The sequence below is a fragment of the Piliocolobus tephrosceles genome, chromosome 6 (assembly GCF_002776525.5).
Source record: "Piliocolobus tephrosceles isolate RC106 chromosome 6, ASM277652v3, whole genome shotgun sequence".
Lineage (NCBI taxonomy): Eukaryota > Metazoa > Chordata > Mammalia > Primates > Cercopithecidae > Piliocolobus > Piliocolobus tephrosceles.
In genome coordinates this window covers 161520335-161537534 of record NC_045439.1, presented here as the reverse complement: position 1 = coordinate 161537534, position 17200 = coordinate 161520335, and the positions used below count along the sequence as shown (strand labels likewise).

The window sequence follows — 17200 nt, the reverse complement described above, 5'->3', positions numbered from 1 at the left end:
AGACACGCATCCTGTCAAGAAGCTATAAATATAATGAACTTTTATAGTAATGATGATGATGGGCATTTATTGAATACTTTAACTGGTGTTACTCTGCCAGTTTCAAACATATTACAACAGCTCTCATCTATTTTACAAATGAGGAAAGAGGCTCAGAGAGTCTAATTAACTTGCCCACAGTTACTCAGCAGAGGAGTGGGATAGCCAGGATTCAGACCCATAGTTTTCATGCTTCATCTCAACGAGAACACTGTGCTTTCAAAGTGAAAACTTCATATAGCATGTGCACAAGTGAAGAGTAAAAAGAAAGATGGAAACTAGATCAATTTCAAGTCTGCTCCAAATATCTTACATGCGGGGATGATGCTGAAACAATAAGTGTAACAAAATTTAATATCTGGAGAAATAAATATTTCAAGAATATTTTAAAACATTCTAATTGTCACAGTAAAGAAAATGGATTACATTTTCCCATGAGACACAGAACTTTTCAATTGTCTCAACTGTCAATTCCTCTGTCTGGAATGGCTGGAATCCAGAAATTCCTATTAGAATTGTGTAAGTATATACCTATAGTATTGTGATACAGATAATTTGTTTATTTGTTCAAGCAACACATATTTCCCAAAATGCTGAGCGTTCTGAGTGAGCACTGACTATGAACATGGCAGATGAGGGTGTTACGCTTATGAAACATTCTACAAGTGAGTCAACACAGCAATGATTACAGCACAATAAAAAATATCACTGGCTGGGTACTGGGTACTGGTCACCATTGACGAGATGACCTGTAATCTGAGATGCCAAAACAAAAAAGAACTGCCTGGTGGAGATCTGAGGAGAAACACCCCCAGAGGGGCACATCCCAGATTGTTCAGTGATGTCACTGGCATCGTCATAGTTTTACCCTCATCTGTGATGTATGGCAGGTGTTAATGACCCCATTTTACAAACAAGAAAGCTAGTCTGGGGAGAGCAAAACACGCTCCAGGCTTCTTAAACAGACTGCATCCTCCTGTGCTTATTTATATGTAGAACCTAAATTCTTCTGAATAAATGTAGAATTGATCCCCAAAGTATATGTCCAAGGCTCTTACTTGTGAAAATAACTTACAGCTGCCAAATTTCAGAGGGCAAGCATGCGCATCCATCGGGAAGTCCTCAAGCTGCATGGGGCACTCGGCAGAGATGGTCAAGCTGAAAAATAAAAGATCAAGACCTTTCAATGACTCTCTCACTCTAGCCATTCACTGAGCCACCGTCATGTCCCAGAAAGCCATATTAAGTACTTTTAAAATTTAATGTCTTTTACGAGATTATCTGAACTACCCCACCAAATTACATAAGCTTGTGTTGTAGGTGAGTATCATTCAGAAATAAGGCTTAAATCAAATCTACTCAGCAGTTCAGTGGCTTAGGGTGTGTGTCTATACATATATTACTGCCTGTAAAACAATTTAAGATGCATTTAAAAGTTATTTATTCTTTGTTTCCTATCCCTTATTGAGCATTATCATAAAGCTTTCCTTGACAGGACTGAAAACATACGCATTTTCTAAAATGGCTTATAAGCTCAAAAAATATAAATGTAGAAGAAATGCACATATATTCGTAGAATATGGGAAAATACAGAAAAAGTTTAATAAAATTACAAATATCTACTATTTCACTTATAACTTCACGTGGTACATTTAGCACAGAGTTTTCCTACACGCCCAAATTTTGACCAGAACCTGGCTATAACCACTGTGTAATGGGCCAATATGAAACTGTATAGTAAGTGAACCCGTAATAACAATCTTCTGGTACACCCGAATTATTATTTTTTAATCCAGGCCTAGTCTTCCAAATTCTAATATCACCGAGCACTACCACCGTCACCGGTAACTACAATAGTGATGGTAACAAGAGCTGGCATGTCTGTGCCAGGCAGCGTGTGAGGGAGTCTACCTGCACTGACTCATCTCACCCTAACAGCACGGGGAGATCTGGTGCTATGACCATCTCAGTTTACAAAGAAGAAAAGTGAGGTGTGGATATTAAGGAGTTTGGGGCCAAGGATGCAGAGCTGCTCAGTGGTGGAGCCATGACAATCACCCAGGCTGCCTGGCCCTGGCTGCAGAGGTCCCTGAAAGGCACCATCACACGCGGCATAGGCAGGGCTCTGTTCTGTAGGAAGCCAGAGCCGCCACACCGTGGTGCTTTCATTTCTCTACCACCTTTGCCAATTAGGGATGATTTTAAATTTTATTAATGAGTCTATCTTCTATTCCTTAATTCCTCTTTCCATTATTTAAACTAAATGAGATGACATACAATGAAAGATGGAGATACAAAAACGCTCAACTTCGAGTGCATGTTATAATTCTATTTTTAGAGCAAATAATAATTCCAGGTTACATTCGTGCGATTGTTCATTCCTTGTTATATAAAACTGAATATCCCTGATTAGCCTAGGGTGAGAATCAAAACGTAAACATCCATTTTTGCTTTTACTACTTCCTTCTGTGAAATAGATTAACCTTTTGCTGTTAAATTGGGCACATAATTCACACGGTAATTGCAGACTGAGTAGTCAATGTGTGCATTCTCTGAGTGAAACTAAAATACATGTCAGTGGAAGGAAGGTCCGTGTCCATCAAAGATAGGAAATCTTCTGTTGCCAAAACTTTTGACGGACGGTTTCCCCAAAGATAGAGTGACTCACAGAGGCCTGTGTGTTAGATGACCTAGAATGCAACACAAAAGTCTCACATTCAGGCAGGGAGAGGATTTTTTTTTTTTTTTTGGAGACAGAGTCTTGCTCTGTTGCCCAGGCTGGAGTGCACTGGCACTATCTTGCCACACCACAATCTCCACTTCCCAAGTTCAAGCAATTCTCCTGCCTCAGCCTCCTGAGTAGCTGGGATTATAGACGCCCAACACCACACCTGGTTAAATTTTGTATTTTTAGTAGAGATCATGGTTTCACCATGTTGGCCAGGTTGATCTCAAATTCCTGATCTCAGGTGATCTGCCGGCCTCAGCTTCCCAAAGTGCTGGGATTATAGGTGTGAGCCACTGCACCTGGCTGGGAGAGGATTTTTTAAATGATATTCCACACATATTCCTAGAATAACAAGAAAATTATAAACATCTACCACCCCACTTATAATTTCACCTTCATTTAGCCCTCAGTTTTTCGACATGTACATATATTTTCTTTTCATTCTTGGTATATAAAGTCAGTCTTCTTTACACCTAACATTAGAGCAGAAGTACTTTCCCCATCACCAAAATCTTTATACAATCATAACACTGAAAGGTTAAATATTTGATTCTAGCATGCATGCGTATGTGTGTGTTTCTGTCTGTATGTGTAATTTTCAATTAGCTGTTGCTGGACTTTTATATTATTTTACCTGATAAATAACCTATAATTGACCACTTCAATCATAAATTATCAAAAAGGGCTGTTATTAGAGACTATGAAATTCGTAAGGTAAATAAAGAAAAAACTTACTGGAATTAGGAAAATTAGAACTTTAAAAAAAATGCCTATACGGATGGTATTCAGCCAACACAAAGGAAAACAGGTTACTTTATATGGTGGTGAGCAAATTCAAGCAATTTGTCAAGTGATGCAGTTACTGGAGCAGAGAATCTCAAGGGGTCAGATGTGTTCTTGGGGACAAAATCACAATGAGCTCAAAATACCTAGAATTTCCTCAAGAAGGAAGACTTTAGTCGGGAAATAGGAAGTATATACAAAGCTGTAAGATTAGATACATAGCAACTGAAGATGAGCACACGAGGAAACAGCACTGCGGGAGTTTAGAGAACACTTTTCATCAGGAGAGGCATGCTTTGCACTGGCCTGTGGCCTCGGCTCTAACAGGAGCACGCGGGGCCCACACGGGAGCAGTCTGAGGTGGGGTGGAGAGGTGGGCGTTTCAAGTGACCCGACTGTCTTAGCCCAGCTGCGCTACTGAAGACCTCAACCAGCAGCCCTAGCTCTGCTCTTTGAGTCTCCCCACAGCGATACTAACGACCCCACATAGTCTATGCCATTGTCAGGGTGGATGTGGAGATGGTTGTCTTCTCTCCAGACACAGACGCGTCTGCCAGCCTCCGGCAGGCACTCACTTTCCCACTGGGTGTGGAGGCTGCCTAGAAGCCAGTCTATGGGCTGAGTTCTTGACAACTTGGAGAGTCTGCGTGACCCCCGCCCCCTTGCTCTGTGCTGGCGCCCAGCTCCAATCCACTAAGCCACTGCAGGCACCAGACCTGACGTTTCTGTTGCATGCCCCTACTCTCAGAACAGACCCCAGGGAAACCTCATCCCAAACGCCCCATGAGGCACTCTGCCAGCTCCTGATTCGTTCCTCCTCCTTTCCTGGCCAACACCGTGTGTTTATAAAGGGACCAGAGCCACTCTTTCTGCCACGGTGAGCTTCATTCTAGCTGTTTGTCCCTGAGAACTGCCCACCTTCCGAAAATCACTGCACTGACAATGTTGAAAGATGGCATTCTAACAAGGAATGTACACCAAGGAGGTGGCTTTTAGCGTGTTGCAGGAGCGTGTGTGTGTGTGTGTGCACGCAGCAAGGGTGGGGGCAGTGAGGGTACACAAACACAGGTGGACAGCATTTAGCTGGATCTACAAAAAAGGCCGGTTTTAAAGAAAAAATAATTCCAGTAAAAATGTAAAAGAGACAGGTTTTTTTTTACATTACCATCTCAATAAATGCTATTATTAGAGCCTTCTGACTTCTCCCAATTTTATAGAGCTCCTTAGAATTAGAATTCTAAACCTTAGGAACGTATACTTCATCTATGATAGTTTCTCTCCTCTAACACATGAATGTTTTATTCAGATAAATCTCTCAATAAGAACTGTTTCAGCCTCAGTCAGGAAATAAATTTAAATTTTCGATCCCTCTAAACATTTCAAAAATGGCCTGTGCTTTTATAACACTCACAAAGGATCTCTCTGTGAAAGAAAGCCTTCTATTCATGGGGCTCTTGAAATGTGGAATGCCTTGATGTGGAACCAGCTGCCTCCACACAGAGCTGAGATCAAGGCCTCTGTGCTGTGGGTGACCGTCATGGTGCGAGAGAGACAGCTAGGTCACCTGCTTGAAACCCTCACTTTTTAGATAAAGAAAATCAAGCCCAAAAGGTTAAGAAACTTGACTGTGGAAAGACTTCACTGAATTACTGGAAGACCCAGGAATCCAGTTTTCCAAAGGTCCAATTTCTGTTTTACTTCCAATTTCTGTTAAGACATTCAAGCATTCACTTATTGAAGCATAATGTCCCATTTTTGAAGAGCATCTTGATTTTAGGATAAGAAGAAGGGTTTTTTTTTTGTTTGTTTGCTTGCTTGCTTGTTTTTGTTTTGTTTTGTTTTGTTTGTTTTTTGAGATGGAGTCTCGCTCTGTCACCCAGGCTGGAGTAGAGTGGCATGATCTCGGCTCACTGCAACCTCCACCTCTCGGGTTCAAGCTATTCTCTGCCTCAGCCTCCCGAGTAGCCGGGACTACAGGTGCCTGCAACCACGCTCAGCTAATTTTTGTATTTTTAGTAGAGATGGGCTTTCACCATGTCGGCCAGGTTGGTCTCAAACTCCTGAAGTTGTGATCCACCCGCCTCGGCCTCCCAAAGTGCTGGGATTAAGAGCCACCATGCCCAGTCGGGCATTTTTATAATTTAAGATAATTGCTTCAACTCGGATTTATATCATCGTAATTGAGGGCTTAGGGTCCTAAACTCACAAAAGAGCTCTGCTTGGTCAGAGCAGCTCATGGCTGAAGAGTGCTTTATGATGGGTAAAACGGCCAAATTCTAGAGTAGCTTTGCTGTTAACTAATTGTGTGACCTTTGTAAAACTGCCTAACATCTCTGGTCCAGTCTTCTTGTGTGAAAAAAAGAAAAAAAATTCTTTTATTCTCTGAAATAAATAAATGATAGGTATAAAAAGGGTAAAATGGCTTTGGCTATGACCAGTTCGATGACAATGAGGTGACTGAAGAAAGTCTCCAAAATTCTACTAAAATCTTCTTCAAATCGAAGCCTTTTTCATTCTCATGGAAATCCTGCATCGGTGCAGTAGGTGTGACAGTGGCAGGCAAAATTATGGCACTGCAAATATGTCCATGTGCCAATGCACAAAACCCCAAACCTGTGAGTGTGCTACCTCATTCAGCAGAAGGGCTTTGCAGATGGGATTCACTGAAGGATCTTGGGATGGAGAGATAATCTTGGATATTCCATGGGAGCCCAATATAATCACAAGGCTCCTTCTAAGAGGGAAGCAAGAGTGTCAGATTCAGAGAAAGACATGTGATGAGGAAGCAGAGACCAGTGCAAAGTGGCCAAGAGTCTCACAATACAAGTGTCCTCTAGAAACCAGAAGAGGCAAGAAACATCCTCACCCCTAGAGCGTCCGAAAGAAATGCAGTCCTGCCAACAGCTTGACTGGAGCCTCCTGGGACCCTTTTTGGAACTACAAGACAATAACTTTGTTGTGTTTTAAGCCAAAATTTGTATTTCCTATTGATGCTATGACAAAATGGTGGTACCCAAAGATGTGCATGTCCTGACCCTTCCTACCTGCCAATATGTTTCCCTCATAGCACAAAGGACTTTTCAGATGTGGTGAAGTTAAAGCTTCAGAGATGGGAGGTTTTCCTGGTTTATCTGGGTGGGATAAACGTCTCACGAGGCCACGTAGAAGAGGAAGATGAGTGTCAGAATCAGAGCAGGAAATCTGACTCCGGGAGCAGAAGCAAGAGTGATGCAAGGCCACAAACCAAGGAATGTGGCCCCTCCAGAGGCTGGGAGAGGCAAGGACACAGACTGTCCCCTAGAGAAGCTAGAAGAGAGGCCGTCCTGCCCACAGCTGGATTTTAGACACGCAAGACCCATCGCAGACTTCTGGTCTCCAGTGCTGTGAGAGAATACATTGGTGTTGAAAAGTCACGAAGTTTGTAGTAATTTGTTAAGCAGCAACAGGAAACTCATACAAGTCTAATGACCAGCAGTTATTCTGCTAAAGAGCCGCCCCATGCATATTTTGAAATCATTTTCACAAAGTTGACAAATAAATTTAGTAATATTAGCCAATTTGTAAGTAGCTGACACCACGTTCACTGCACTGAAAATTCTGACTTTGATAATGAAATAGACGTCTCATGCGAGGCGTCCTAGCTGGGTTGGTGACCGAACAGCATGCTGTGCCTCAGCTGGAATTACTGGAAACATGACCTCCCTGTGAAGACGCTACCCGTGACTCTCAAGCAATACAGGGAATTTTTTAGGGACCCTTGAAATTCAGTATCGACACAGTATCTAAAGATTGATGTTACAGAAAAGAAATAAGGCTTAATTTCATCATGATCTTTGTCTAGTCCTGAGAGGCCTTGTAAAAAACACACCAATACTTAATATAGAAAACTTTCTGTGCACCAGAGCTGTGGCCGTCGGAAAGCCTGCAGGGTTTGGAGACACAGGGTTTGGCATTCTGCAGCTGGCATGACGGTAGGCACTATTCTTCTATTGGGCTGCAGCCTGACTCTGGTGCCTCTGGTGTACTCATAGCTGCAAATCTGTGCAGGGCTTATTCAGCACACCAGTAGGGATGCTGCTGAATTTTCACTCTACAACTGAGTCACATCCTTAGCAAGGATGGAAGAGGAGATTCACAGCATGCACAGGGAGCACAGTGTGTGCTATGAGGGGGACGTCTTGGAAAGGAAACCCAGCTGTAAGGATTATAGGCCTGTTTCCCTACAACTGACTCAAATCAAGATTGGCAAATGAAGAGATACTGATCCAAATATTCAATTAAAAAGAACTGGCATACATAGGCATACATACAAATGTATACATACATACATACATACATATTTAATAATTTACTGATGCTAGCAATACAGGTAGCCTGTTTCTCCTTCGGAAACTTTCCCATGAGCCCTGCCTGATGCCTAAATCCTGCCTGGCTAGACCTTTCTCCCCTGTACTGCTGTGCTCATAAAAATAACTCCAAACTTGTTTATTAAGGAACAGAATGCACGATGTATTTGTTTTATTATAAGCAATCAGTATCATGATGAACCATATGTGTTATTTGTATACCTGTAGTTAGGCATTGCTTGATTTTCTAGGAACCTAGCTTCAGCTTACAATATTTCAAGGAAAAAAGGATTCTGAAGCTCAGTCAACTATATGAAAACTGAACTTTGGGAACAGAAACGTTGGTAAGTCAGGAACAGTGTATGTTGGAACCCAAAGGTCACTGCCAAGTTCAGCAATTCCCTCGCCTTTTTTTCTGACTGTGACGTGTGTACTGGTCCCATTCTGTGACAGTTGTAGATCCACTGCAGTTGTGTTTGATCCACACAAGAACTGCAGACCTAGTTTCTTTCAGGGCCTGGCCATTGTGATTGTCCTGGTTCACCAATCTCCTAAGGGATCTTTACCTTAGCACTAAGCCTGACCCCATCAAATCCAAAGCAGGGTTTTGCCTGTGATAAGAAATAGATGAGACATCAAGTCCTGCTGTGGGGCGAGAATGGGGAGTAGGCAGCAGAGAGCTAGAAGAATAAAGTGTACAGCGACCTATTTTATACGTAATAGAATTAAAACTCAGTGAAGGGCAAGCTTGTAAAAATCAGCTTAATGTATTACTGAAATTTTAAAACTTTCAAATAAGAATACACTAAAATGATCCACGTGTTGGTTTATAGACTGTAGACTTCCTTGCTTTAAAAAAATCTGCTATTGAGATAACAAAGTGACTGTCTCCTTTTTAAAAATAGATCCAAATTCTACAACTTACTTTGAGTTTGAATTACAGATTTCATGAATTATGTTAAGGCTAATGGATTTCTTTTGTATCCCTGCATGTAGTAGGGAGATGCACGAGACCAACCACCAGAATTATACTGGGCCAGAACTTTTCCCTGTGCTTTTTTCGCTATTAGGAGTCGCATTCCATTTTGGCCACTGAAAATAAGATGTCAGCAATTCCTATTTATGTTGGGAAAACCAGCATAAGTTGGATAATTTTGAGATGTTAGTATATTTCTTATCCAAAAGAGATACAAAGTATATTGATCTATTTTGATTAACATAGCTGTTGCTTTTTTCTAATGCTCATGTTTCGCAGGAGGACATTGTAACAATTGACATGAAATGGAAATATTTTTGTTTAATTTGTTATGTGCATCTACACACCCCATAATAAATCTTCTTAACAGATCAAATGTAGGAAAATACACATAAGCCTGAACGATTTTCTTAAAATACTACAAAAGAGAAGCAGCACAAATCCACAAAAAAGGTTCTTTCTCAAAATAAAATTCAAAGTTTAACTTTAAGAAATAAAAGCATTTATTTCATCATAAAGCTAGGAAAGAAGAGACTGCGGAAAGGTATACATAAAGAACAAGGGCTGTAAAATTCCCACTTACACCAGGAAATCTAAGCGGTCACGCGCATGCCCAGGGCTGGACACATACTAAAAAAATACCTAAAAAGACCCAAAGTTTTCACGTCTGGCTGACCTTCAAACTCCACACAAGAAGAAAGTGAAGTTATAGCAATGTTGTAAACGATCTGGCTAGGCACTGAAAGAGTGTTTCAACATGCACGCAGACCCTATCTGCAAAGACTGAGAGAGGCTTTAATTGTTTTGGTTTTTAAATTTTGGTTTCAGGCATTAAAAATATGTCTGTCAAATCATTAGCTGACCAATGAAGTAAGGCAAGAGTAGCCCCATGGAACAAACAATACAGATTTTACAATATTATCTCAAAAACACACCAACCAAGCAAACAACAATAATCACAATAGGTATAAACAAAAAATAAAAAATAAAAAATAAAAAACCACTATGGACATGGGAGAATATAACATCCAGAGTCATCACATTATAATAATCAAAATGTCCTGTTTTCAAGAAAAAAAAACAAAAGACATCAAAGAAACAATGGCCTGTTCAAAGGGAAAAATAAATGAATGAAAACTGTCTCTGAGAACACACAGACATTAGACTTACTAGAAAACATGTTAAATCCACTGTCTTAAATATCAAAGATCTAAAAGAAACAAGAAATAAGAAAACAAAGGAAACCTGGAGAATAATGTCTCAACAAATAGAGAATATAAATAAAAAGAAGTTATGAAAAGAACCAAAAACTTCAGGAGATAAAAAAAAAAAAAAAAAAAAAACAAGTAAATAAATCACTAGAGGGTTTCAACAGTGGATTGTTCAGGTAGAATAAAGATGAAGATTCAGCAAATTTGAAGATAAGTCAAATGAAATTATCCATTCTGAGGAGCAGAAAGAAAACATTGAAGAAAAATGAACAGAGTCTAACAGACTTAACAAGACATCATCAACAGTATTAAATTATGCATAATGGGAGTTCCAGAACAAGAGAAAAAGAAGAAAGGGACAGAAAGAATATTTGAAAAAAAATATGGCTGAAAATGTCCCAAATTTTATGAAGGAAAAGAAACTCAATGAACTTCCAGTAGTATAAATTTAAGAAATCCAGACTGAGATGCATTATAATCAAACTTTCAGGCCGGGCGCGGTGGCTCAAGCCTGTAATCCCAGCACTTTGGGAGGCCAAGACGGGCGGATCACGAGGTCAGGAGTTTGAGACCATCCTGGCTAACACAGTGAAACCCCTTCTCTACTAAAAAATACAAAAAAACTAGCCGGGCGAGGTGGCGGGCGCCTGTAGTCCCAGCTACTCGGGAGGCTGAGGCAGGAGAATGGCGTAAACCCAGGAAGCGGAGCTTGCAGTGAGCTGAGATCTGGCCACTGCACTCCAGCCCGGGCGACAGAACGAGACTCTGTCTCAAAAAAAAAAAAAAAAAAAAAAAAAAAAATCGAACTTTCAAAAGCCAAAGATGAAGAGGGGCTCTTTAGAGCAGCAAAATAGAAGCAACTTATGCACAAGGGATCCTAAGTAACATTAATAGGTGGTTTCTATCAGAAACCGTGGAAGCCCAGAGGTAGTGGGAGGAAATACTAAATGTGCTGGAAAAAAAAAAATGTCAACCAGGAATTCCATTTCTAACAAAATGATCCTTCAAAATGAAGAAGAAATTATGATATTTCAGATAAATAGCTTCTGAGGGAGCTTTCCAAAATCAATTAATGTACCCTTCATGTTAAAAGCTCTCAATAAACTATGTATTGAAGGAACATACCTTAAAATAATAAGAGCCATCTATGACAAATCCACAGTCAACATAATTCTGAATGGGCAAAAGCTGCCAGAATATTCTCCTTGAAAACTGGCACAAGACAAAAATGCCCTCTCTCACTACTCCTATTCAATATAGTACTGGAAGTCCCGGCCAGAGCAATCAGGCAAGGGAAAGAAATAAAGGACATCGTAATAGGAAGAGAGGAAGTCAAACTATCCCTGTTTGCAGATGACATGATCCTACATCTAGAAAACCCCATAGTCTCAGCCCAAAAGCACCTTCAGCTGATAAATAACTTTAACAAAGTTTCAGGATACAAAATCAACATAAAAATCAGTAGCATTTCTATACATCAGGAACAGTCACACCAAGAGCCAAATCAGGAATGTAATCCCATTCATGATTACCACACACAAAAAAATGAAATACCTGGGAATGCAGCTCACCCAGGAGGTGAAAGATCTCTACAATGAGAACTACACAACACTCCTGAAAGAAATCAGAAACAATACAAACAAATGGAAAAACATTCCACGCTCATGGATAGGAAGAATCGATATCACTAAAATGGCCATATTGTTAAAAGCAGTTTACAGATTCAACACTATTTCCTATCAACCAACCAATGACATTCTTCACAGCACTAGAAAAAACTATTTTAAAATTCATACAGAATCAAAAAAGAACCTGAATAGCCAAGGCAATACTAAGCAAAAAGAACAAAGCAGGAGACATCATACTACCAAACCTCAAACTATACTACAGATGTACAGTAACCAAAACAGCACGGTACTGGTACTAAAATAGATGCATAGATCAATGGAACAGAACACAGACCCCAGAAATAAGGCCACACACCTACAACCATCTGATTTTCAATAAAACTGACAAAAATAAGCAATGGAGAAAGGACTCCCTATAAATGGTGCTGGGATAACTGGTTAGCCATGTGCAGAAGATTGAAATTGGACCCCTTTTTTATACCATATAATTAAAAGTATACTAAAGATGGATTAAAGACTTAAAAGTAAAACCCAAAACTATAAAAACCCTAGAAGACAACCTAGGCAATACAATTCTAGACACAGGAATGGGCAACGATTTCATGACAAAGACACCAAAAGCACCTTCAGCTGTTCATTTTTGCTTTTGCAACAAAAAGCAAAAATGAACAAATGGGATCTAATTAAACTAAAGAGCTTCTGCACAGCAAAGGGAACTATCAACAGAGCAGGCAGACAACCTACAGAATGGGAGAAAATATCTGCAAAAGTCTAAAATGCATCTGACAAAAGTCTAATATCCAGAATCTATAAGGAACTTAAACAAATTTACAAGAAAAAAACAAAACATCCTGTTAAAAAGTGGACAAAGCACATGACATAGACATACATGTTGCCAATGAGACATACATGTTGCCAATGAAAAAAAGCTAAATATCACTGATCATTAGAGAAATGCAAATCAAAACCACAATGAGATACCATCTCACACCAGTCAAATGGCTATTACTAAAAGGTCAAAAAATAACAGATGCTGGTGAAGTTGTGGAGAAAGGGGCATGCTGATACACCGTTGGTGGGAGTGCAAATTAGTTCGACCATTGTGGAAAGCAGTGGGGCAACTCCTCAAAGACCTAGAGGCAGAAATACAATTGACCCAGCAATTCTGTTACTGAGTATATACTCAGAGGAATGTAAACCAGTCTATTATAAAGACACATGCACACTTACATTCATTACAGCATGATTCACAATACAAAGACATGGAACCAACCTAAATGCCCATCAAAGTTAGAATGGATGAAGAAAATGTGGTCCATATACACCGTGGCATACTCTGCAGTGACAAAAAGAAGATCGTGTCCTCTATGGGGACATGGATGGAGCTGGAGGCCATTATCCTTAGCAAACTGGCACAGCAGCAGAAAACCAGATACCACATGTTCAGGTTCTCACTTATAAGTGGGAGCTAAATGATGAGAACACATGGATGCAATGAGGGGAACAGCAGACACTGGGGCCTACTTGAGGGTGGAGGGTGGGACGAGGGAGAGGATCAGGAAAAATAACTGTTGGCTACTAGGCTTAATACCAGGGTGACAATCTGTAAACAAACCACTGTGACACAGTTTATCTATACAACAAACCTGCACATGTACCCCTGAACCTCATATGAAGGTTTTAAAAAAACAAGCATCAATTAATCCATTACATCAACAGATCAAACAAGAAGAATCACATGTTCATATTAATAGATGCAGAAAAAGCATTTAACAAAAATCTAATACCTGTTCATGATAAAAACTTTCAGTAAACTGGGAACATAGGGGGACTTCCTCAACTTGATTTTTTTAAAATCTACCATAAACCTACAGCTAACATCATACTTAATAGTGAGAAATTAAAAGCTTTCTCACTAAGATCAGGAACAAGGCAAGGATGTCTACTCTCACTACCCTTTCCACATTATACTGAAAGTTCTAGCTAATGTAATAAGACAAGTAAAGGAAGTAAAAGTTACATAGATTAAAGAAAAAAAGAAACAAAATTGCCCTTGAGCACAGATGACATGTTCGTCTATGTAGAAAATCTGAAAGAGGGCCGGCCGCATTGGCTCACGCCTATAATCCCAGCACTTTGGGAGGCAAGGGGGGTGGCTCACAAGGTCAGGAGATCGAGACCATTCTGGCTAACACAGTGAAACCTCATCTCTACTAAAAATACAAAAAATTAGCTGGGTGTAGTCCCAGCTATTAGCTACTTGGGAGGCTGAGGCAGGAGAATGGAGTGAACCCGGGAGGTGGAGGTTGCAGTGAGCCGAGATCTCCCCACTGCACTCCAGCCTAGGCGACAGAGCGAGACTCTGTCTCAAAAAAAAAAAAAAAAAAAGAAAAGAAAAGAAAAAAAGAAAATCTGAAAAAATCAACAACAGAAAAGTCCTGGAACTAATACATGAATAGAGTAAGCTTGCAGATACAAGGTCAATGTATGTAAGTCGATTATTTTATTATATATCAGCAACGAACAAATGAAATTTTAAAGACACAATACAACTTACATTAGCACCCCAAAGTGAAATCTTTTTTTTTTTTTTTCTGAGATGGAGTCTCGCTCTGTGGCCCAGGCTGGAGTGCAGTAGCTGGATCTCAGCTCACTGCAAGCTCCGCCTCCTGGGTTCATGCCATTCTCCTGCCTCAGCCTCCCGAGTAGCTGGGACTACAGGCGCCCGCCACCTCCTCCAGCTAGTTTTTTGTATTTTTTAGTAGAGACGGGGTTTCACCGTGTTAGCCAGGATGGTCTCGATCTCCTGACCTCGTGATCCGCCCGTCTCGGCCTCCCAAAGTGCTGGGATTACAGGCTTGAGCCACTGCGCCCGGCCCCCAAAGTGAAATCTTTAGGTATAAATCTAACAAAATTGGTATATAATATTTAGGAGAAAAACAAGAAAACTCTGATAAATAAATTAAAGAACTAAATGGAGAGAAATTCCATGTTCATTCATAGGAAGACTCAATATTGTCAAGATTTCAGTTCCTTCAACTTGATCTACAGATGCTATGCAATGCCAATCAAAATTCAAGCACGTTGTTTTGTGGATATTAACAAACTGATTCTAATATTGATATGGAGAGGCAAAAGACCCAGAATAGCCATAATGATATTGAGGGAAAAGAACAAAGTCAGAGGACTGACACCACCCAATTCAAGACTTATAAAGCTATAGTACTCAAGACAGTGTAGAAGTGGTGAAAGAAGAGACAACCAGATAAACAGAAGAGAAGAGAGCCCAGAAATAGGCACCCAAATATACAGTCAACTGATATTTGACAAAGGAGCAAAAGACCATACACTGAAGACAAGACAGTCTTTTCAACAAGTGCTGGACCAAATGGGCATGCACGTGTATAAAGATGAATCTAGACACTAACCTTACACCCTTCACAAGAATTAACTCAAAATGGATCACAGATCTAAATGGTAAATGCAAAACTATAAAACTCCTATAAGAGAAAATCTAAATGACTTTGGGGTTGGTAATGACTTTTTAGATGAGATACCAAAAGCACAATCTGTGAAAGTAAGAATTCATAAGTCGAACTTCATTAAAATTAAACATTTCTGTTCTGTGAAAGACACTGTGAAAAGAATGAAAAGACAAGTCACACAGTAGGAGAAAATATTTGCAGAAGGCATATATGACAAAGGGCTGTTATCCAAAATATTCAAAGAACTCATAAATCTCAATCATAAGAAAACAAATAACCCAATTAAAAAATGATAAAAGATCTTAACAAACATCTTACTAAAAAAGATACAGATGACAAATAAGCATATGAAAAGATGCTCCAAGACATATGTCATCAGAAAAATACAAATTAAAGCAACATTGAGATATCACTACACATCTACTAAAATGGCCGAAATCCAGAACACTGCCAATAGCAAACACTGCAGAGGATGTGGAGCAAGAGAAACTTGCTCATTAACTGCTGACGTGAATGCAAATTGTCTCAGCCACTTCGGAAGGCAGCTTGGCAACTTCGTACAAAACTAAACAAACCCGTACTGTATGATCTAGCAGTTGTGCTCTTGGTATTTACTCAAAGAAATTGAAAACTTATGTCTACACAAAAGCCTTCACAAGAATGTTTATACCAGCGTTACTCATAACTACCAAAACTCAGAAGCAATCAAGATGTCCTTCCATAAATGAATGGATAAACTATAGTATATGCAAATAATGCAGAGTTATGCCAAGGAAACTTAAATGCATTTTACTAAGTGAAGTGAGCCAGTTTGAAAATATGACACACAGTATGATTCTAACTATTTGACATTCTGGGAAAAGGCAAAACTAAAAAAGAGAGTAAAAAAGGTCAGTACTTGTCAGGGGTTCAGGGGAGGGAGGGATAAAAATAAGCGGAACACAGAGGATGTTTAGAGCAGCAAAACTACTCCGTGATATCATAATGGTGAGTACATGTCATTATAATTTTGTCTGAACATACAGAACGTACACCACCAAGAGTGAACCCTAATGTAAATAAAGTATGGACTTTGGGTAATAATGATGTGTCAATTTAGTTTCATCAATTTTAACATATGTGCCACTCTGGTTGGGGATGTGTAAGGAGGGAAGCTATGCATATGTGGGGACAGGGGTTTATGGAAAATCTCTGTACCATATTCTTAATTTGTCTGTAAACCTAAAACTGCTCCAAATATGAAATTCTTTTAAAAATACATTGTTTAAAAACTGAGGGAGTTTGTTGCTATAAGATTTGCCATATAATAAATGCCAAAGGAATCCTTTAGGCAGAGATAAAAAGACACAAGAGGATAACTCAAAACCATATCAAGAACAGCAATAATGGTAATGACATATGTAAATATAAAATCAGTGTGATGATATTTTTGATTTGTAACCCATTTTTATCCAATATGATTTTAAATACAAATGTGTAAAATAATAATTGTAAATCTACGTTAATATACAATTACAAATCTATGTTATACAAACTATGTGAAAAGATACAATTTACAACAATGACAATGGGAGGACAGAGCTATTGGAGCAAAGTTTTTTATATATGACTGAAACTAAGTTGGTTTTAACCCAAACTATACTGCTATAAATTTAGATGTTAATTTTATTCTGCAGGGTAAGCACTAAGTGAAAAATTTTAAAATATCAGTAAAAAAATTAGATGAAAATTAAAGTGGTACACTAAAAAAAACAAACAAAAAAGAAGGAATGGAAGAATTGTAGAACAAGAAATGAATAAGAAATATAGAAAGCAAATAGAAAAAAGGTAGAAAGTCCTTCCTTTCAGCAATTATATTAAGTGTAAATGGACTAAATACTTCGATTAAAAGGCAGGTATTGGCAGAATCAATACAGATATATAAAATAATTCTTTATCATGTACAAGAGACTCATTTTCGTTCCAAACCATAAAAAAGTCGAAAGTGAAAGGATGAAAAAGGCA

General features: G+C 39.2%; 1 protein-coding gene across 2 annotated transcripts in view; it reads right to left on the bottom strand.

Moving 5' to 3' along the window:
* Positions 1-17200, bottom strand: part of GABRA5 (gamma-aminobutyric acid type A receptor subunit alpha5) — an 80388-nt gene that overhangs the window by 33169 nt on the left and 30019 nt on the right. For both annotated transcript variants that reach the window (XM_023190432.2, XM_023190434.1), the window contains exon 7: positions 1115-1197. In XM_023190432.2, coding sequence (XP_023046200.1) covers positions 1115-1197 — 83 coding nt within the window. The remainder of the gene's footprint in view (positions 1-1114; positions 1198-17200) is intronic.